The following is a 21,701-nucleotide window of genomic DNA, read 5'->3' as shown; positions in this document are numbered from 1 at the left end:
GCTAGCAGGCAGCGTTCAGGCTAGCAGGCAGCGTTCAGGCTAGCAGGCCAGCAGGCAGTCAGGCAGCGTTCAGGCTAGCAGGCAGCGTTCAGGCTAGCAGGCCGGCAGGCAGTCAGGCAGCGTTCAGGCTAGCAGGCAGCGTTCAGGCTAGCAGGCAGTCAGGCAGCATTCAGGCTGGCAGGCAGTCAGGCAGCGTTCAGGCTAGCAGGCAGTCAGGCAGCGTTCAGGCTAACAGGCAGTCAGGCAGCGTTCAGGCTAGCAGGCAGCGTTCAGGCTAGCAGGCAGCATTCAGGCTAGCAGGCAGTCAGGCAGCGTTCAGGCTAGCAGGCAGTCAGGCAGCGTTCAGGCTAGCAGGCAGCCATACAGGCTCCTAGAGATAAAGGCCTCTTCCCCTGGATACATCCCACAATCCTATACCCACCGCCACGCCACCCACATCTATGAATCATTTTAACACCAGATCATTTCAATGCATTTCATTCCTTTGGTCATTATGTTTTATACACTGAAATAAAAATCAGAAGTATGAGAATGTTTCACTTCCAGTACATGTTTTAAGTTATTTTGTTTCACTTTGTTTATTGTTTGTTGATGTCTGTTTGTTTGTTTGTTTGTTTGTTTGTTTGTTTGTATGTATGTGGTCTACATAAGGATTAGAAGCCCCCTATAATAGCAGGTAGCCTAGTGTTGGGCCAGTAACTGAAAGGTCACTGGTTCGAATCCCTGACCCGGTCAAGGTGGAAAAATCTTCCGTTCTCCCTTGAGCAAGGCAGTTAACCCCCAACAACAACTGCTTCCCGTGTGCTTCGGATGTTGATTAAAGCAGCCCCCTGCACCTCTCTGATTCAGAGGGGTTGGGTAAAAATTGGGAAGACGCATTTGGGTTTAATGCATTCAGTTGTACAACTGACCAGGTATCCCTTCCTATGAGGTAGGATTACTAAAACTACAAGAGACCCAGATTCATAGTTTCTTCATCATCACAGTTCTTCCATGACCCCAAGAAATTGAATAATTTCCAAGAGGTCAAAACCATTGCCAGGACTGTGGGAAAATAAATGATTTCAGCATAATTTATCAATGAATTCTGTGGAATTACTGAAGAAGTCCCCGCTGTGTTGGCTGCTGTAACGTTGTCAACCATTTCTATTACTGGGATAACTCAAGGCAGCAAGATTTCCTTGTTATTCGAATCTCTGCAGTAATGCATATATGAATTGTTCTTATAAACAGAGAGAGACACAAAATTGCAAGCACAATGTTCCATGCTCTGCTGTGATACTGGAGAAAATGTCCCTTCTGATTGGTGTGTGACGAGCACAGCCATATATAGCAACACATTGCATGGCATTACTGTTATGGTGTGATTACAGTGCTAGTCAGCACGGCATCCAGTTGTTATGTGGTTATTACTGTGTGTGTGTGTGTGTGTGTGTGTGTGTGTGTGTGTGTGTGTGTGTGTGTGTGTGTGTGTGTGTGTGTGTGTGTGTGTGTGTGTGTGTGTGTGTGTGTGTGTGTGTGTGTGTGTGTGTGTGTGTGTGTGTGTGTGTGTGTGTGTGTGTGTGGCAAAAACAGCAGTTGACATTTCCATTCACTGTATGGGATGTGCAAATCAGATCAAACTGCTTGCATTTAGTAAATACTATACTGAATCGTTTATTATCCTAAACCTGTTCAATTGACTTCAGTAAAGAGACACATAAACAGTTCCCTCAAAACTAAATTTAAAAGAACATATAAGAGAAATAACCCACACTTAAGTTTTATCATTTTTAAATATTAAATATATCAAATGCAGCTAAGGTAAGAGATGATCTGTCCAAAGAAAATGTGTTATCATTCAAATTGTATATTTTCTAGTTTTATTAAAAACTCACAATTGTTTTCAACATGTTGTATTTATACAGTGAATGGTCTAATATGCACTGGAGGTCACATAAGCTTAGGTTTATTAGAACAATAACAGACATACCATGAGGGCTTGATATTTAAAGAAAGTAGCAGCCGCTAACTGCATATTCGACCATTCATTTAATCGTTTGGATTTCCTTTGAAGACACAAAAATAAAACCTGTCTAAGTATGTTATATTAACAACTTTATGAATGTTTTTCAGCAGACTACAAAAATGAAGAAGTAAATTACTCCTTCGCATTTTTTAACTCAACATGTTCCGCAGATGATGGTGCAAAGCACTTTTACAGTATTTGTGCTATTTTTTTATTTGGTAACTGTCTACTTGTGTATTTTTTTTAAATGTTTTTTTTTGTTTTTGTAAACAACATCTTGTACAAACTAGCACAGTGAACCACAACCCCAGCAAACGTGTTTGTCTTCATACAATATCAATCAAATCAATACAAAAGTTTGGTTAGTTGCTTGGAACATTTTATCTGGATCAAGAGATTCTAAAACATGGTTTGACACTTTTAACTCCTGAATTAAATATATAACGTAAACAGTTGACTGTTCTAGTCCCTTTCAGACCCCCATTATAATATTTTTAGAAGGTAGACTTCATTTAGAAACATTTCAAGTTCTGTTCAATTTAAATATAACTTTGCCTTTTGTTTTCCTTTTGAAGGACAACTTCTTCAGATTTGGTGGTTTGATTTTTTTAACCAAAAAAAAGGAAACTGTCCAGATGGAGAGAAAAAAAATGTATTTCCCCTGGCCTTCAGAGATATATTTAGTGTCAAAAAGGTTGTTTAAGTGTCAATATGGCAGAGCCTTGAGAGGCAAAGAGGTCTGAGGAGCTTTTGAATAAATACAAGGGACACGTCTAGTGCCATAAATAGAGTCTGACGCCTTTCAGCCTTCTTCTAATGCCAGCGGCGCAGGTTAGCGTTCAGACCAACCACCCGTCCTTCTTTTTCTGTAAAGCTGTTGAGTCTTTGACAGTAGCTAATGATGTTTTTGTGGATGTGGGACATATTACTTGTTTTCAGAATAGTTGTTTTCCCAGTGGCGTGTGTTTGGAGGGGCGTCGCTGTGCTAGGCCACTGACAGGAGTCAGCAAGGGTCACAGCCATGGAGAGCAGGGGCCTGGGGCAGCCAAGGGCCCACAGGGTCAACAGTCACACACAGTCTTTTATGTGTGACAATCTTTTTATTCGGGTTTAGAGAAAGAAGCAATCGAAACATCAACACAATACCAAGGTAAATGTTTACAACCACATTGTCCACATTTTGTTTTTCGCCATATTTTTTTTCCCTGCAAAAAATATCATATGGGGAAATGAAAGAATTAAATATGATTGACAAAAAATGATTTGACTGGTGTCCCTACCCCTGCCCTTACCCATGCCCACTCTCCTGTCCTCCCCTATTGAATCTCTTGATGGTACAGTCCGTTCTTTAGAGCTACCAGACGGTGCCCTCATTCATTTCCGAGGGTGCATGGGACAGGTGGTTGCCGTATCCGCTGCCATTGAGGGATAGTGAGGTAAAGGGCGGGCTGGGGCCGTACACCTCAGAGGAGATGCTGTGCATGGGCCCCGGGATGCCTGGCTCCGGGCTGGGTGAGTCCCCGGGGTGGTGGGACATGATGTCAGAATAGCGCTGCACCTCACTGGAGGGGTGGTGCCCGGGCAGGGGATGGTCCATACCACCTAGAGGGGTGCCTGTGGGGCCTGAGGAGGGCACGAAGGGGAGGTCTATGGGGGTCTGTGCCTGCGACGATGGAGGCCCCTGAGGAAAGAAGTCGTAGTTCCCTCCTGGACCGTAGTACTCGCTCTGATAATCTGCAGATCGACAAAAAATCAGGGTTAGCCTGGGAACAAATTATCTCAGAAATATTCAGGAATTCATTGAATATACATAGCCTGAAGTTGCATCAGGAGAACCCCTCGCCGAGGCACATTAGTCAAAGCATGTTACACTTAAATCAAAACTGCAATTGGGTGGGGAGAACAACGCAGCAGCATAATTAATTAAAATGGGGACCATTTAATCAGAGATTGTACGTTATGAGATCCATTTCTTTATTTCTGCAGAATACTATTAGGCCCACTGTACACCACAAAGGACCAGAGTCCACCATACACTATTGATATCCACAAAACATGATAGGAAAAGTGAAATAAGGATGCACACTACAATCAAGAGAATTCAACATTATTACATTCAGAGGACATTGAAATATTGCTAGTTCAATCCCCAAGGTGAAAAATCTGTGAACTGCCCAAAAACAGTATCCTTTGAAAAGAAGATAAACATATTCGATTGACTTTGTATATTAATCATTTTTCAAAATTCTTCACAATTTAATGTGAGTTTATTTCTCAAATGCAAATACCCTCTCCAAGCATCAACATTCTACATTTTCCTCAAAGAAACGCAAAATGCATGTCACAACTAAATGTTCTAAGGGAAAGAGTAGGCCTACAAATATACACCGTTCTTGCATGTGAATGTCATCTTGTCAGGGAAAAAGTAAAGACAATTCGGTCAGTGAGATAACGCTATGGCTTGGAGCCCCTCGAACTAACTCATTGACCTAAATGAAATGGATGTATTACTTATTAACAGACTTGTTCCAGACAGAGATCCCAGAGAAGGCCGCGGGGATTTGGTAATGAGCATCTTCCCCTCTTAATACAGTTTGAATGTTGACGTAATATACCTGACATACAGAGAACAATATTAATAGTGTTCTAGTGATTATTCATTCATATTTAATGACTCATTCAGGCATCTTGTATTCATTGTTATTGCGCGCTGTTTGTCTTACATGGACACCATATGAAGATTGATTCTCCATACTACTGTAACTGTTCTTTTCATTGGCACTATTTGATTTATTTGTATTTTCTAGTTTGGACACATGGGTCAGATGATTGGAGTTTATAATTTGAGACAATACTTAATAAAGAGACACGTTATTTAAACATTGTAATTTAACAAACTCAATTTAGAATCACTTCAGACGTTTTTGTGGTGTTTTGGCACATGCATAATCGTGCGTAATGGTTCATTATCTCCCATTGTAAATCACTTTTTTTAACACGTGAAGATTTGGCACAGCATCCGAACTAATCCATCTCTAGATAATGTCCATCCATACCGAAACATGTAAAAGCACTCCTCTCCGTGCAGGTCCTATTCCAATGATGTGTGTTGTGCTCAACTGATAAGCCATGATGGTAACCAAAGGCGCCCTGGGGCAGCGCGACAAATGGAAACAGCACTTGATGGACACGTAAAATTATTCGAGATTTCAGAAAAACATGTGAAACCAATAAACTCGCTGGGACACGCAAGCCGTGTCATCACTCGTCTTACCTCCGTAGTAAGAGAAAGGACCGTTTGGAATTAATTCCCCGGGTTCCAGCCGGTCCACTAGAGTTCTCATTCTCCTCGGGCTCCGGAAGAACGCGTGCCGTCTCGCGCCCAGGGCGCTCAATTGCTTCATGCGTCGCTCTTTAGACCGCCGGTTCTGAAACCATACCTACGGAGCACACAAGTCAGCATAGAGCAACGTTAATGAAAATGAAATGGATTGGAAGAATTTAAGTGCACATATTACTTCTGGAGAGTTGGAGACAAAGAGAGGCTCACACCAAAGATGGCCGTGTGACCACAAATCTGAATATATTCATTAGGATAAAGCATTGAATACACACATGATGTAAATGTGCAGAATCGAAATTGTAAAATAAAAAGTCAAATAAAAACAAACACTACTTCACTACAGATCGAAAACCTTTTTTTGTTGAAGTATCATTATAGATTGGTAGCCTATATCAAAAGTAGCCTAACTTTGATATCAGATCTATTCCAACAATATAAGCATTATGTATGGTGTCAGTTTGTTTAGAATTATTACTCCTTTGCCCTTTTAATATCATTGCTTTGTTTATAGATCCGTGATCAACATCAAAGCAACACCTAGGGCTAGGCCACTCATAACCTGGGTGCCCTTTTTGTGCCCGTGCTCGCGCTGCACTGAATGGTCAGGTTCGGTGCGTGGTTACGTGACGGAGTGAAGTCTTATGCAAGGACAAGATTACTACTAATTATCGTCACTCCAGACTCACAGAACTAACCTCGGTGTAATGATCTTTTAACCCTCCATTTAACCCGAGTGAGGGGGCAGCAGCGGGAACCTTTAAAATCTCTAATTAATTTCTTAATAGGAGGGTTGTTACCGATTTATTAACCGGATCCGCGAGGTTATTATTTCGTAATCTATATATCCACCCTTGAATTCCTTGTGCGAATTATGCTCTTCCCTGACGCTCTTATATATATCCAACCTCGCCATTTTATTAATCTCCATAAACCTTTTTTTTTTAACTTGATATGCCGTTCAATCTTTTGTTAATAGTTTTCTGCGTCCCCGCAGCACCATCATGGGAGACTCAGCTGGTTGATGCGCTTATTTGTGTGCACATACGATTTATTTTTCTAACTTAGGTGACACGATACAGAGAGCAACTAAACTATTTAAAATCCGGGGTTCATCGTCAGTAGCCTCATTTTTAGTAGCTTCATTTTAAACTCTTGAAAATAGGCCACAAATAATGCCACCAGACAAAAAAGCCATCCAGGCCTACTGTTTTTAATTATGTTGAGCAATTTGTCAAAATTAAACATGTCAAATAAATACCACTGGTAATAATAATAACAATAATAATAATAACGACAGCAACAACAACAACAACACTAATATTGATACTAAAACTATTAATAATGATTGAGTTTGTTGTTGTTAATGTAATATGTCAACATAAGGCATGCTTATTTCAAATTATTTACCCTATTTCAAATGATTTAGTCTAGACTAGACTGGGGGATAAGGAGGCATTTTTAATTCTCCTGAAACAGATTTATGCGTTTACACTTGACTGAAAATGTTCACAGCATGGCTAAATGTGGCCGCAAATCGTGATTGCACAGCGTTGCCAAGACTCCCATTGCTCTCACCAGTCTCAGTCCAGTTGGCGTGTTTACCCAGCCTGCACGCCAAGAATCAAAAATACCCATATAAATTACGCTTTCCAAATAAACCTCGATGGCAGCCAATTTTTCGCTCGTTCAATTCAATGTGACCATGCAATTTCTAGGCAACCCCATCTTTAAGCGGGAAGGCAGATGAGAAAGGAGCGGAGTAGTTGTGATGAAGCCTCACAGTTTGTGGCGAACTGTTGACACCGTGCCCAACATGGAGAAACAATTGCCAACCAAGACCCCACTCCACGTGCCCCCGCCATTTTTTTGTTGATCAGGCGCTCAGAGAGATACTTTCCATAAAATATAAGCTGCTATATCACACGTTTTAATAAGTACGTAACCCTGAAAGCGCACAAGGTGAGGGTCTCCCAACTGCCATCCTCTCACAACCGCCCGTTCCCTCTGCTATATACCGTCCTCATCCACTCTCATTCCAATAAGACACGAGCTGTATCCGGAATTATATTTACGTCATTATAGTGCATTTTGTCGTTACCATTACCTGAATTACTCTCATGTTCAGCCCCGTCTCCTGCGCGAGCTGCTCCCTGATGTGTCTTGTGGGTTTGGGGGTGGCAGCGAAGGCCGCTTTCAGGGTCTCCAGTTGCTTTGCCTTGATGGTGGTTCGCGGTCCACGTCGTTTACCGCCAAGGTTTTCGCCATCGTTCTCATTACTACCCGTTTCTTTGTCCGACAAATTGGCTATTTCAGTGTCCTTTACATCGTCCTGTAACTGGTCTTGAGAATCTGGTGATAAACTTGGATCGCTACATGCTGTTACTGTAAAAACGAAAAAGGACACGAAAAGCTTAGACACACAGTCCATGTGTAACCCTATAAGTTCAATGAAATGAGGGATGTGAATGATTAATATGGCCCTGTTTGTGTAGGCCTATTTTGCTTGTTTAGACATTTATGTTGGCTTATTGCACTATAGGCCTAATAATAACATATGCAGATTACAATTATTTTTATGAACACTATTTGTCCATCAGTTACTTTTCAGCGACCAATTCATTAAAGGTCATAAAATGGGCCTACAATAAAATCAATAGACTTATGGGTCTACAATAGACATACAACCAAAGGCCGATAATTAACATCTATGCAAATATAATTTGATATTTCGGCTCATACATAGAGCTCAAATCCAAATAAATCTCTAGCAATCTTGAGAAAATATAGGCTATGCAATTGCGCAAATCCATTTTTCAGTTTTTACCATAAAATAAAATAATTTAGGCGTCGGGCCTACAATATATGCAAGAGTACGGCCATTTTCTTCATCAACACATTGAATTGATGCATGATCATTCAACATCAAACGATGGGTGGAACACGTCACATCCATCACAATTTAGTATCCATGCGCCCAAAATTATAAAGCCAATTTGGCCGTATAGGCAGGCCTACCTGAGAGAAGGTTTGTGTCTTTCCCATTGCTATGGGTTAGATAATCTTCTTTGCAGACAAATTTGTTTTCGTCTATGATGTAGAGCTCCTCTCCCGTGGATAGCTGTTTGTTACACATCATGCAGGTGAAGCAGTTGAGATGAAACACTTTGCTCCTTGCCCTCCGGACCAAGTCGTTCGGCGAGATGCCTTGAGAACAGCCCGCGCACTTTGTCCCGAACCTCCTGCGAGGGGACACAGGAATAATGCATGATTATTAAAATGTGTTTAGGCACAAAACCAAACAATATATGTTAATATACAACGATTGCATATTGAGAGTGTGAATAAATACACATTTTTTAAATAGAGGTCAGAGCTTGGTCAACACTGTTCAGAAAAGGTGTTATCTAGAGCCTAAAAAGGTTATTCGGTTGTCCCTATAGGATAACCCTTTGAATAACACTTTTTGGTTCCATGTAGAACCGTTTCGGTTGCAGGCTATGTTCAAAATATACAGGTTAAGACAAGATGATTCTAATACCCCATAACTCTTTGCAATTCACTGGACCAGCGTTGCTATTTAGAAACGGCGCTAGTAGTTATCAATGGAGCTGGTCACATTAATTTGTTTATTTCAGGACACTTCCGTATGTAATTACTTCGTTGTCTTAACCTTCCCTTCTTCAATCTAGGTTACAGGTTGAACCGTTTGGGGTTCAATGTAGAACCCTTTCCACAAACGGTTCTACATGGAACACAAAAGAGTTCTACCTGAAGCCAAAAAGGGTTTTACCTGGAACCAGAAAGGGTTCTCCTATGGGACCGCCGAAGAACCATTTTGGAACCCTTTTTTCTAAGTGTATGAAAGGCCTGCTGGCTCCCAATGACAATGTTTCACGATGAGAATGATTCCATAATTGCCACATGTGGTCCTGTTCTTTACTATTATGGTTGACTGTAATGGGCCGTGTCCTTATTTTAGATTTCTGCATTCATTGTCAACGGAAAACTTGTCTTACTTTTCCCAATTCAAAATGATTTGTTCCATTATAAATCTATTTTTGTGTAAATAAGATAATTGCCTAGAATTGCATTTTAAGCCTATTAAGACCTATTTGGATAAATATATATATATATATATATATATATATATATATATATATATATATATATATATATATATTGTGTTGTCCATTCCGTGTTGTCCATTCCGCATTTAACTGATCATTATGATCAAAGAATATATAATGTAATTGCACAAAACAACAGGCCTAAATGTTGACCACGATTAGGCAATAATGTTCTCTATGGTTTTGGGAAAATAAAGACTTTTACACCATAATATAGATTGCAATATACAAGTTATTACCTTAATGTGTAATGATCCTATGTTTGTTGATTGTAACATAAACTAATGTGTATTGAGATGGTGGACACTGACTGCAAGTCTGTGATTGCATTGTCTGCTTGTTTGATCTTTTAAAAAGGTTTATTATTTAAATCCACGTATCACGTCCTTCTCACTGGAACCGTGCAAACACAGGCAGACAGTTTTGCCACTGGGCAGATAGTTTTGCCACTGGGCCGATAGTTTTGCCACTGGGCCGAGACACACTTCCTCCACACTATTCTGATGAAGTATTGATTCTCGCCGCTCCTCTTCACCTCTATGCCGTTATAAACAACGTGTGATTTCTTTCATACACCGTACAGAGGACGAGTACACACGCGTGTAATGTTGCTGTCCACCTTTTAGCATAAGAATACAAATGAACATGCCTTTAATTACTGGCTGTCCTAATCAAAGCTTCCGAAGGACCGCCTCCAAATCCACCTTCACACCTAGCACTTATTAGAAATTCTGGAGGAATTATTTATCTATTTGAACGATATATATATTTTTTAAACTGATATTTAGAGTGGTTCATGTAATTATAAATGCCATCTGTAATACATTTAATGAAAGTATTTAATCTTGAGTATGCCTATCATGTTGTATAAGCAAATGATAATGGTAAATGTTTTGATAGAAAAAGGCAGGAAATTATTGTCTTAACAGTTGTCTAAAGTACAATTTGAAGGAACGAGATGTAATTATCGTATGTCATTTATTTTAAAATGAGCTATAGGCTCTACTTTTGAGTTTATTAGTTCAGTAGTTAGAAATTCACATCTGTGTTGTTTTTGTTACACTAAACAAATAACTGTGTTTATATGTTCATTGTTAGCCTATAATAAATCATATGGAAACTCTTGTGTATTTCAAATATATCCTTATGAGTCTTTTTGGGGAAAATTGTGCATTTGACTGGGAACATTTAGGATAGTATTGTTTACTAAACAGAAACATGGCAAATGTTTATCGAAGACTGTACATCTGAAATAAGAATTCCTGTAGTAAAGGACGAATGAAAGGGAGCAAGCTCCCACCGGTCAAGCTTACCTAAAGAAGTCGTTTTTGCAGTATAGTTTCCCCTCTCGAGAAAAGCATTTCTCTGTTAAATTGCATTTACACTCGCAGCACTGTACGCACTTGACGTGCCACGCTCTGTCCAGAACATTGAGGAGAAACCTGTCCAGTATAGGCCTCTCGCACCCGGCACAGTGGACCATCGTCTTTGGAATTGCACCCACTCTGCAACCGTGGTCTGTTCAGCCTCCTGAGGTTGTGGTCGTCTCACTCACACTCTGACTTGAGCAGAAAACAAATCAACAACACACACGGATCACTGGATGTTTTCTATTTGTAATATTTGGTTCCTTATTCGCTCGGAGGTCCTGGATCAATGTGTTCACATAAACAGTCGATGGGTCGCCTGGTCGCTATCCTACCTCTTCTTCGCTCCTCTGAAGTGGTCAGCATGGAGGTTTATAGGATCCAAGTACAGGATGGAGACCGTTAGCCAGGATGTAATTCGGGATGGCGACCGTTAGCCAGGATGCGTCCTCCCGGGCGAGGTAGTGCCAAAGCCTTTGACGCCTCGAAAATCAGTCCTTTGGATCCTCTTCCTTACACCCAACACACATCGGCTTAAATTAAGCCAACCAAATGGCAAAAATGATCAAGCCACCTCTGAAGATTGGTTATACTGCGAGCACCATAGCCTATCAGCAAGCATCCGTGGTCGTCAAAGTGAAGCATTGGCCGAAAAAGCTATGTGTGCCAGTCACTGCTGAAGACGCACATCTAACAAAATGGGTTTGGGGCAATACTGTCACACAACAAGACGCGCGTGCCTATAAATAATTCAATGTTCTTTGACATGACCGCTTATCCACTGTTGAGCACCCGATAAGAATCGAAACAATTAACCACCAAAATATTTCAAGGAAAAGTGGGTTTCCTCCTGCTCTGTTGGCTAGCTGTCCCCTCGAGCTCTCTTTTGGTAAATTATGCTAGTGATGGTAGGATGCGTGTGACATCTCCGTGTACAGTCTCTAGTACTCTGCATGTTCCTGAAAGCACACGAGCCAGCCTTATTCACAGGCTAGTGACGTCAGGCAGTGGAGAAGCCAATCAGCAGCGCGCCATGCAAGTAACCATTAGCAATCCCTTCAAAGCCAAGCCTGTGCATTCTGTACTATTTATGGGGAACTAAAGAAACCAATTGTCAAATATTCCCAGAAATGGTTATATATTAGTGAATGTATGTGGAGGGAAAGACGACGATCGTTGAGGTAAAAACAGCACAATCATCCGCTTATCAATTGTCTGCAGCGAGGGAATGGACATGAAGAATCATTTGATAAGGTAGATATGGGCATCTTAACGTTCTCTCCGGATTCTGCATGAGTCCTCCCCGTGGGCGAGAGAGAGCTAGTCTTCGTTTTAAAAACAGTAGCGTGTCTCTCTTATATTGATATAACAAAATGGGATGGAATGTATGCTTTTGGTGCTTTTTCTTTCTTTTTAGTGGAAAAATCTAATTTTGACTCAATTTTAGCATATAGTATATAGGCTACAGAAGTGACTTGACTTTTGCCATTCAAATGGGTTATTCAATTATCAATGACGAGATCGTTTATAGATAGGTCTGATTTCAGACTTAAATTGAGAGAATGTATTTTATTAGAATGGACAGCCTCTCCAATGTGCCAAGACGAATGTGGTGGTTCAGGATTAAAACGTTTTAGATTATAGTTTAGAGACAAATTCGCAATTATGTGTACATTACCTATGGGAAATTAAATTGGCATGGGCTAGAAATCAGTATTTACCCAAAACAGGAAATATGTTTCACAATTCGAAATAATCTGAGGTACAGCCTATGTCCTAGTGGCTGTTATAACTTTTTTCATCATATGCTTTAACTTGAAATGTTTTTCTTGACAGCTGCTCATAGCCTTCTTCTTACCTTTTATGCATGTTATCATTTATTTGCCATGATCATAATTTAATCACTATTTCAATCCACGTTGCCCACCAATACATCTCAGCAGTGCTGTACACTCTTTGATCTTTTGTGGAGCATGGGTGATGTGAAAGACGAAGAGGCTCAACAGTTTAGAGGTTGCTAGATCATTGTGACAGTTGCTGATTGCTTCAACACCTTAGGATGTTTAATTAAGGTCTTTCAATCCACTTACCAGAAGTGGAGCAGAAAACTTTACCTAGAAGCTTGCAGACTCCAAAGTAGTTGGGGCTATGCATTATGTAGACATATTGAAAACATTATGAAAACATTATTATGTAGACCTAGTAAAGAGAAACATTCACGTGTTTTACAGGACCAAAACTTGTTTTTTTCAGGAATGTGTAAATGTTCTTACTATTGATGAGTTTTTAGTTCATGGTTCATGGTGACTTCATATATCCAGCCATCACATTTCTTAGTTTTGCAATTGTTTTTTAAATCATCCTTCATAGACCTGTCTTTAAAGCTCAATGGAAGTTGAATCCTCTTTGAATCTTTTGAATTCTTGCTTTCACAAATTAACATCTGTAAAATGATAGCTTAATAAATATAGTATTAATAGTAAAGAAGTTGTAATAGTTTTATTTGTGAAGTGTTGACACTAAATGCTTTGTGACTGATTGGATACTTTCAGACATTGGGAGGGAAAGTGATGCCATTCGCAATTGTCATGGGGTGACACCACAACAGGGAGCCATCATCCTAAAGGCCTCCTCTCTCACTCTCTCCTAGCCTATGAGATTACATTTCTTCATGACACCTAATCTTACATCATCACTATCTCACTTCTCTCACTCACACACGGCCACACGCTAGTCGCACGCACACACACACACACACACACACACACACACACACACACACACACACACACACACACACACACACACACACACACACACACACACACACACACACACACACACACACACACACACACACACACACACACACACACACACACACTTTTGGGCAGCGGCGGATGTTTTGTGCAAACGTTAGAGTCTAAAATCTGGAATCAATAGCACGCTTCCTTGTGCATATGGGCTACTTCTCTTGTAAAATGGAGGTGTGGGCAGGACAAGGCCGCGACCGGCCCCATACTATAAAAACATGGTGACAGCTGCCTCAGAGCGTCTGGGGAGCGCCTATTTTGACTGCGGCACCCTTTCAATGACATGTGTTGTCCCCGGGGAAGAATAACAGATAAGAGACAAACACACAACATCCTCGAGCCCTGGCATCTCTCTCTCTCACACACACACAACATCCACGCAACCTGGTATCTGCCTTTCTCTCTCTCTCTACGTGTGACTATGAGAGATTATAATTCATATGCTAAACATCTGGTTACATTTCCATTAATAACTCACTGAGAGAGAGCCATGCTCAATTATGAGGCATCAAATCGAAAGGAACTGAATATACTAAGAAATGCTATAGATGGAAGGAAAGTAGTGTGAAAGTCTACCAAAAAAATACCAAGGCAACAACTAATTCCATCCCTTCTAGACAATTTCCTGGACAAAATGTTTCACCCTAATAGTGAACGTGTAATTTAGTAGAAAACCTAAACAGTATATTTGACCACTCAGCTTCCCTACCAAATCTAAAGATTTTAAACAGAAAACCTAAGAAAATGAACAACAATGACAAATGGTTTGATGAAGAATGCAAAAACCTAAGAAAGAAATTGAGAAACCTATCCAACCAATTACATAAGAGACCATGGAAACCTGAGCACAAGCCTTCACTATGGTGAATAACTAAAACATTACAGAAATACGCTATGGAAAAAAAAGGAACAGCACATCAGAAATCAGCTTAATGTAATTGAAGAATCCATAGAATCTAACCACTTCTGGGAAAATGGTAAAAGTCAACAACAACAAAGACAACAACACAACGAGCTATCTATCCAAATGGAGATGTATGGATAAACCACTTCTCCAATCTTTTTGTCTCTATAACAAAGAACAAACAGCAAAAAACATATACATGGTCAAATACAAATATTAGAATAAACTATTAAAGACTACCAGAACACACTGGATTCTCCAATTACATTGACTAAACTTCAGGACAAAATACAAACCCTCCAACCCAAAAAGGCCTGTGGAGTTGATAGTATCCTAAATGAAATGATAAAATAAACAGATCACAAATTCCAATTGGCTATACTTAAACTATTTTACCACCATCCTCACCTCTGGGATGTTCCCCAATATATGTTACAAAGGACTGATCACCCCAATTTGGGGCGGCAGGTAGCCTAGTGGTTAGAGCATTGAGCCAGTAACCGAAAGGTTGCTAGATCTAATCCTTGAGTTGACAAGGTAAAAATCTGTCATTCGGACCCTGTAAAAGGTAGTTAACCCACTGTTCTTAGGCCGTCATTGTAAATACGAATTTGTTGACTTGCCTAGTTAAATAAAGGTTAAATAAAAAGAATACACAAAAGTGGAGACAAATTTGACCCCAATAATTACAGTGGGATATGTGTCCACCACAACCTTGGAAAAATCCTCTGCATTAACAGCAGACTTGTACATTATCGCATGACAGACCATGTATTCACCCTGCACACCCTAATTGATAAACAAACAAAACAAAAGCAAAGTCTTCTCATGCTTTGTTGATTTCAAAAAAGCTTTCAACTCCATTTAGCTTGAGGGCCTGCATTTCTTTCCACGGGGACTGGGGGTGAGACAGGGATGCAGCTTAAGCCCCACCCTATTCAACATATATATCAATGAATTGGCAAGGGCGATAGAACAGTCTGCAGCACCCGGCCTCACTCTACTAGAATCTGAAGTCAAATGTGTACTGTTTGCTGATGATCTGGTGCTTCTGTCCTCAACCAAGGAGGGCCTACACCAGCACCTAGAGCTTCTACACAGATTCTGTCAGACCTGGGCCCTGACAGTAAATCTCAGTAAGACAAAAATAATGGTGTTCCAAAAAAGTCCCAGTTGCCGGGACCACAAATACAAATTCCATCTAGACACCATTGCCCTAGAGCACACAAAAAACTATACATACCTCAGCCTAAACATCAGCGCCACATGTAACTTCCACAAAGCTGTGAACGATCTGAGAGACGAGGAAAGAAGGGCCTTCTATGGCATCAAAAGGAACATACCAATTAGGATCTGGTTAAAAATATTTTAATCAGTTATAGAACCCATTGCCCTTTATGGTTGTGAAGTCTGGGGTCCGCTCACCAACCATGAATTCACAAATTGGGACAAACACCAAATTGAGACTCTACATGCAGAATTCTGAAACATATCCTCAGTGTACAACGTAGAACACCAAATAATGCATGCAGAGCAGAATTGGGCCGATGCCCGCTAATGATCAAATTCCAGAAAAGAGACGTTAAGTTCTACAACCACCTAAAAGGAAGCGATTCTCAAACCTTCCATAACAAGCCATCACCTAGAGAGAGATGAACCTGGTCCTGGGGCTCTGTTCAGAAACACAATGACCCAGTGGGAACACTTCAGACCATATAGTTTGGTCAACTCTTTCACATAAATAATAAATATACAGACGTTTATAGTCATCCTCATATAATTTGATTTTATAGTCTCAATTTGGGATTTGAAGTAATTGGATGAAATTCGATTTTTTTTTATGTACCTGTACAGTCATAGAACGTTGGGTCAGTATCAGAAATGCTGGTGGCTCGTTCGGTTACTGGCCCAAAGCTCTAACCACTTGGTTACCTGCCGCCCCTAGGTTACTAATTGCTCCTGTATGTCGCTCTAGATAAGAGCGTCTGCTAAATGACTAAAATGTTACATGTAAAATGAGCGAGAGAGAGAGAGAATGGGTTAACTCAGAACATTGTCTGAAGAAGACTTTTGACAGTTAGGCGATGAAACTTAACTCAGCCACAAATGACAGCTTGAAATGTACAGACTTTTCAGGGGAGCATAAAAGGGAGAGGCTATTATGTGAGATATCTAGCCTTACAAAAATGATTTTATAGTCTATACCACAAGCTCTGACTGAGGGATATAAAGTCTTCTTAAACTTAAACTAGGATACTAACATATGGGAAGTACATACATACTAAATAGCTGTAAATAAACGACATGTTATTTTCAGCAGCAGTAAAATCTGACTTGTCACACAGGGAATAATCTTTCCTGATTTAGAAGAATAACCCATTCAGTACAGCATAACCCACAGAATGAGATTAATTCATGAATAAACACGAAATCAGACATATATGAATATCTCAGGACCCCTCGAGGCAATGACGCGATTAAATGCAAAGGGATTACTGCTGTAATACGTATAGGAGTGATGTTTTTCACCCAGTCAACGCATTTTCGTTTCGTATCCAGATAGGGTCAATTCGAATTGTATTTAAAGAAAAGAAAAGTATGGGCCTACCCATGTGCTACAATTGGCACAATTGAAGATGCCTTAGTTTCTCCAAAATTCTAAGATAGGCACCACAAAACAATACGAAGGCAGGCCTCTATATCATTTAATATCTGCCTCTACAGTATATGTCCTCACTTTATGTCCATACTCAGCGACAGACTGCTCCAAGGGGAGCTTGGTTTTACTACTGCTTTTTTTACAGTACATGCAGGGAGCAACGTTGGGGCAAGGCTAGAGGGAGCCATCGATTGAAAAACGCACAACACAAAACCAAACTCAACCGGGCACTAAACCGGGCACCGAGCATGAACTAAATCTCATTGCACATTCTCCTCCAGTCAAAAGATGACACCTGCTCTTTTTAGTAGGATATGTCAGATTGGCAACGAACTTTTTTCGAAGCATCTGTTTTTGACTGTGTTGGCTTAAACTGCATAGCCTATTGTCAGCGGTGGTAAGGCCTAGATATACACATATTTTTCATGTGACAGGTGAAAGCTATTCTTATTTTGAGCACTTTTGTCTGTATTTATATGCTATTCTATTACATTCATACTCGTCATACAATCAGACAATACCCTAATACAATTTAGCCAAAAACGTAATGTAGCCAACATTGGCTTCTATAGGCCCTGGCCCTGTGTAATTTCCTAAACCTAAATAGAGCCCACTTTCAAATAATTCTTAACTTGCTTTCTAAAATAAATGATACATTAATATTCTAAATAGCGCCACTCATCCTAGATGCAGATAATAACGCTATTTCGTTGAAGATAATGATTAGCCTACTTTCAGGTTTAATAAAAATATTTTTCTGAAATGTATTTTTTTATTATCAACAAACACATTATTTTATTTTAGGCTATTCACTAGGCCTACATATTCGAAATACGCCTATACATTTAACAAAATAAGTTGTATTTTTGTGTGCTGCTGATACGTGACCGGGCAAGTGGGAGTTGAAAGTGGCAGTGGACTCTGTGATCGCTAGGCGTGCAGACACGCCGTGACTCCGGTAATAAAGTGAGAAATATTACCTCTGACTTGAGCTTTGATCAGCTGAGCGCACCGAGGACCGCCGAGAGCACTGTCGGAGGGGGGAGAGAGGAGCCGTGGGCGGGCAGGCTTTCCCTATAGCCCCCACCGCTCCACAGCCCTGTTTGGGTACAATCACCATCCAGTTGGGATTTCCGATAGGCACGTCCCATTCATAAATCCATATTGAGCTCATAGAAATTCATGTGTTGTTGTTTTTGCTCTCATGTAATTCGTTTGGATCACAACTGAAGAGTATATAAAGATGAGGCCTCTTTCTCAGACCTCAGCCTTCCTGATCAAATATGAAAAAGGGATATCGGTTATATGAAATAATTTAACAGTAGGCCTACGATTACAAAGCTTTAGACTTCTAAAATGGTGGGACAACCTAATTTCAGATGACAATTTTGGTAACAAAAGAGAACTAAAATGCTCGTTTTAGTAGTGCCGAGGTCTGTAACTGGACCTCAATCAGAATGATTCCTTATGTTGCATGAGAAGAAAACACTGATGACAAAGGCAGTATTTATCATGGAAGTGTGTAATTCATTCCTATTCAATCTTGAATGACTGGTTATTATTGTTGGATTCCCATTCACTTTAAACGAAATACATGAATAAAACCGACATTTTGGAAATGTTTTGAATTATTAGTACATGTATACAAAAAAAAAATCCTGTTGCTGTCATGAGAAAAATAATTAACACAAAGTGAAACATCTGACAATGTTAGCATAGTTTAACAAAGTCAATGTTTATTATTTTTAATTGCATACCTTAACAAAATAAATAAACAATATGCTCTCTTTTGCCATTAAGAGTTCATATATTTCCTAACAAAATATTATTTCTCACACACTAAAAATAATAAATGGTATTGGAAGACCGCAAGGTAATTACTTCAGACAAGGCAGCCTATATCATGTTTTTTTTGTGCACGTGCGTCACGGAGTTAAGGGTAAGGGGCAGGCCGGCATCATTCTAATAGGTTCACCATCAAGCATGTTGTATTCATAAAACGTATTTATTTTCACCGCGTGGACAAGGAGGCAGGCGAGAGAGTGTGCTGTCACTCACCACATCTCAAACAGAGCGCGGGCCACCGTGCGCGTACACGACGTGAGGAGAGGGCCTGTCGCTCAGCTGTAGCCAACAGCGTGACAAAACTGATTCGAAAAGTATAGAAACAAAGCCTGAGTAGAATCACAGCACAGCAATATCATACACCACAGACCAAATACCCCCCACCCCCAAAGAAAAATAAAGAAGGGAGAACTAACTAAAATAATAAGCTATGGCTCAACGGTCCATTGTTAGGAATCGAATTGTTGAATTGTTAATCAAAACAATAAATGATCAACTCTAAACAGGCCACACATAGACTAGATAGCCTACCTAGGCCTACTCCAAAGATCCGTTGATTTTCCCTTGGATTTGTTGGAACCGGCACAAACATATGCCAATGATGACCTCGCAGAATATTGACCCCAAACTCTACATAAACATTTTCCTGACTTTCCAACTCCATCGCAGAGAGAGAGAGAGAAATTCGATGGAACTTATAGATCTGCTCTGACCGTCCCATAACCGGAACAGCTGCTGCTGCTCTCCCCAACCCGATAATCAACACGCTGACACGACAACTGTGCTGCTTCCATGGAACTGGTCTGTTCTCAGCGTGAAATAGGCCTAAATGCAACTTTCTATACGGAGGACGGATGGGGCGAATCCTCCAGTCATCATCTTCCAGCCTCTTCCAATAATGCAGAATGCAATTCAATTGTTCCAAAACCATTCTCATATCTCATGAGTAATTTAAAGAGAGATACTGACGTGGGATATATGTAGGCCTATTATGGACTATATTTAAGCAATCTCTCTTACTCATTGAATAACCTCACAATACTTGTGATATCCCACTGACCTTTATTCGAGGATAGGCAATACATGTAACACTAGGGGGCGAATTCAATCTGGATTAAGATATAGGCCCACCCCAGGTCTGATGTATTATTACAGGCCCATGCACTTGTAGTTGGAGTATTACTGAATCCCAAAAGTTCTGAAGTGACAGAAACAATGTAAAGCACAATCCATCAAATTCATCTTCCTTTCTTTCTTTCTTTCTTTCTTTCTTTCTTTCTTTCTTTCTTTCTTTCTTTCTTTCTTTCTTTCTTTCTTTCTTTCTTTCTTTCTTTCTTTCTTTCTTCTCATATATAACAAATATATTTCAAACGTATAGGTCTAGGCCTACTCTAATATACTCTCAACTGAAATTTAAATCAGAGGGAATTTACGTTATAAAAAATACAGTTTGGTAGAAAATAGAATTAATTATTATTATGAATCCCTTATGAAATGTTTAGAGAAATGGTCTTTGGGAACAGTTGGTCTAGTTTAGATGAATGATGCTCAATGCTTATTCTCCAATACGGGTGAAAGGGCTAGGCTCACTAATGATTCTAATATAATGTGTGGTGATAACCACTCCCTTTGAGATATTATCGCGCAGTGGGCAATGCTCTGGGGACGGCCTGCAAGGCTGAAAAGCGGCAGATAGCTTCTGCACGGGAACGGATTTCTGCGTTAAAACCCCGCAAGCCTGGCCGGCTCTGATATCAAGTGCCCCGGGTTGAATTCAAATGGGCTACAGGGACGGTAGGACGACAGCTGTAAGATGTATTTTTCGACTTCTTTTTTCGCTCTCGTTTTTTTGTTGTTAAATTAGAAAATGTGCACACATGGTAGATGATCATGTTTGATATATAAAATACCAAAAAAGTTCAGAGTTTTAAAAATAACGCTGAAAGTTAAAAGTAGAATGGAGTTTAAATGTTCTCCAAGGTAGGCCTACATTTGTTTTATGTAAAAAGACAGACAAATATATATGACATAATGTACAGCCAATGATTCTTAAAAAATCTCAAATATTCTTTATCTCTGAGGGATCTGAGGCAGGTCTCAATTTGAGCAATTGGTAGTGTTTGAACAAAACGAATGAGTCAGCCATGGAACATAAACACTAAAAGCGGTGATATCATGAGAGGTATAGACATCTAAAGACACATACATATAGCCTAGATGTATACCGCAAAAACATGTTTTGAGCATAAAGTAATTTGTGCATGAAACTACACAAACGAAGACAATGCTCATTAGATCAAATAGGCAATGGAGAGTAAAGTAAGGGAAGATCATTTCGAACGATGATTATCTCAATAATTTCGATTCAAGACTTTTACAAATCCGATTTTTACCGAGGAAACGCTGCATAATTATCGAAATGCACTGATCAATAAGAACGCCGTCCTCGTCCGTACAAACTTCTGTAGATGAATGCAGATACAAGAGGGGAGAGGAGAGAGAGAGAAGAGATTGAGGGGGTAGGTAAGAGAATCTTGCTGGACAGCAGGAGACGCAAAATGGGCAATGCCGCTCCATTCATCTTCATTGCCTTTTGTGTGCACAAAAAGCAACCCGTGTGCATAAGGTAAAGCCC

The 21,701-nt window shown here is 40.1% G+C and overlaps 1 protein-coding gene across 2 annotated transcripts; it reads right to left on the bottom strand.

Annotated features, from left to right (window-relative positions):
• Positions 1-1,645: 1,645 nt before the first annotated feature.
• Positions 1,646-11,782, bottom strand: LOC123993905 (LIM/homeobox protein Lhx1-like). Of its 2 annotated transcripts, none has more exons than XM_046296378.1 (6): positions 11,181-11,782; positions 10,792-11,040; positions 8,367-8,590; positions 7,456-7,733; positions 5,283-5,448; positions 1,646-3,742 (listed from the first exon to the last, which is right to left on the bottom strand). In XM_046296378.1, exons 2-6 carry the CDS (start codon positions 10,959-10,961, stop codon positions 3,363-3,365), a joined length of 1,218 nt encoding a protein of 405 aa, XP_046152334.1. In that variant the 5' UTR covers positions 10,962-11,040; positions 11,181-11,782; the 3' UTR covers positions 1,646-3,362. The 2 variants fall into 2 exon arrangements, with proteins under 2 accessions (XP_046152334.1, XP_046152335.1); XM_046296379.1 differs by having other exon boundaries at positions 10,792-11,036.
• Positions 11,783-21,701: the final 9,919 nt, after the last annotated feature.

The sequence above is a fragment of the Oncorhynchus gorbuscha genome, linkage group LG13 (assembly GCF_021184085.1).
Source record: "Oncorhynchus gorbuscha isolate QuinsamMale2020 ecotype Even-year linkage group LG13, OgorEven_v1.0, whole genome shotgun sequence".
Taxonomy (NCBI): domain Eukaryota; kingdom Metazoa; phylum Chordata; class Actinopteri; order Salmoniformes; family Salmonidae; genus Oncorhynchus; species Oncorhynchus gorbuscha.
This window is presented reverse-complemented; position numbering and strand designations above follow the sequence as displayed.

Coding starts and splice junctions, on each gene's coding strand:
- LOC123993905 (XM_046296378.1), bottom strand. CDS start 10,961: ATGGTCCACTGTGCCGGGTGCGAGAGGCCTATACTGGACAGGTTTCTC. Junction 8,591..10,791: donor TGCAAAAACGACTTCTTTAG/GTAAGCTTGACC, acceptor GTCCCCTCGCAG/GAGGTTCGGGACAAAGTGCG. Junction 3,743..5,282: donor TCCTTTCTCTTACTACGGAG/GTAAGACGAGTG, acceptor GTCGATCTGCAG/ATTATCAGAGCGAGTACTAC.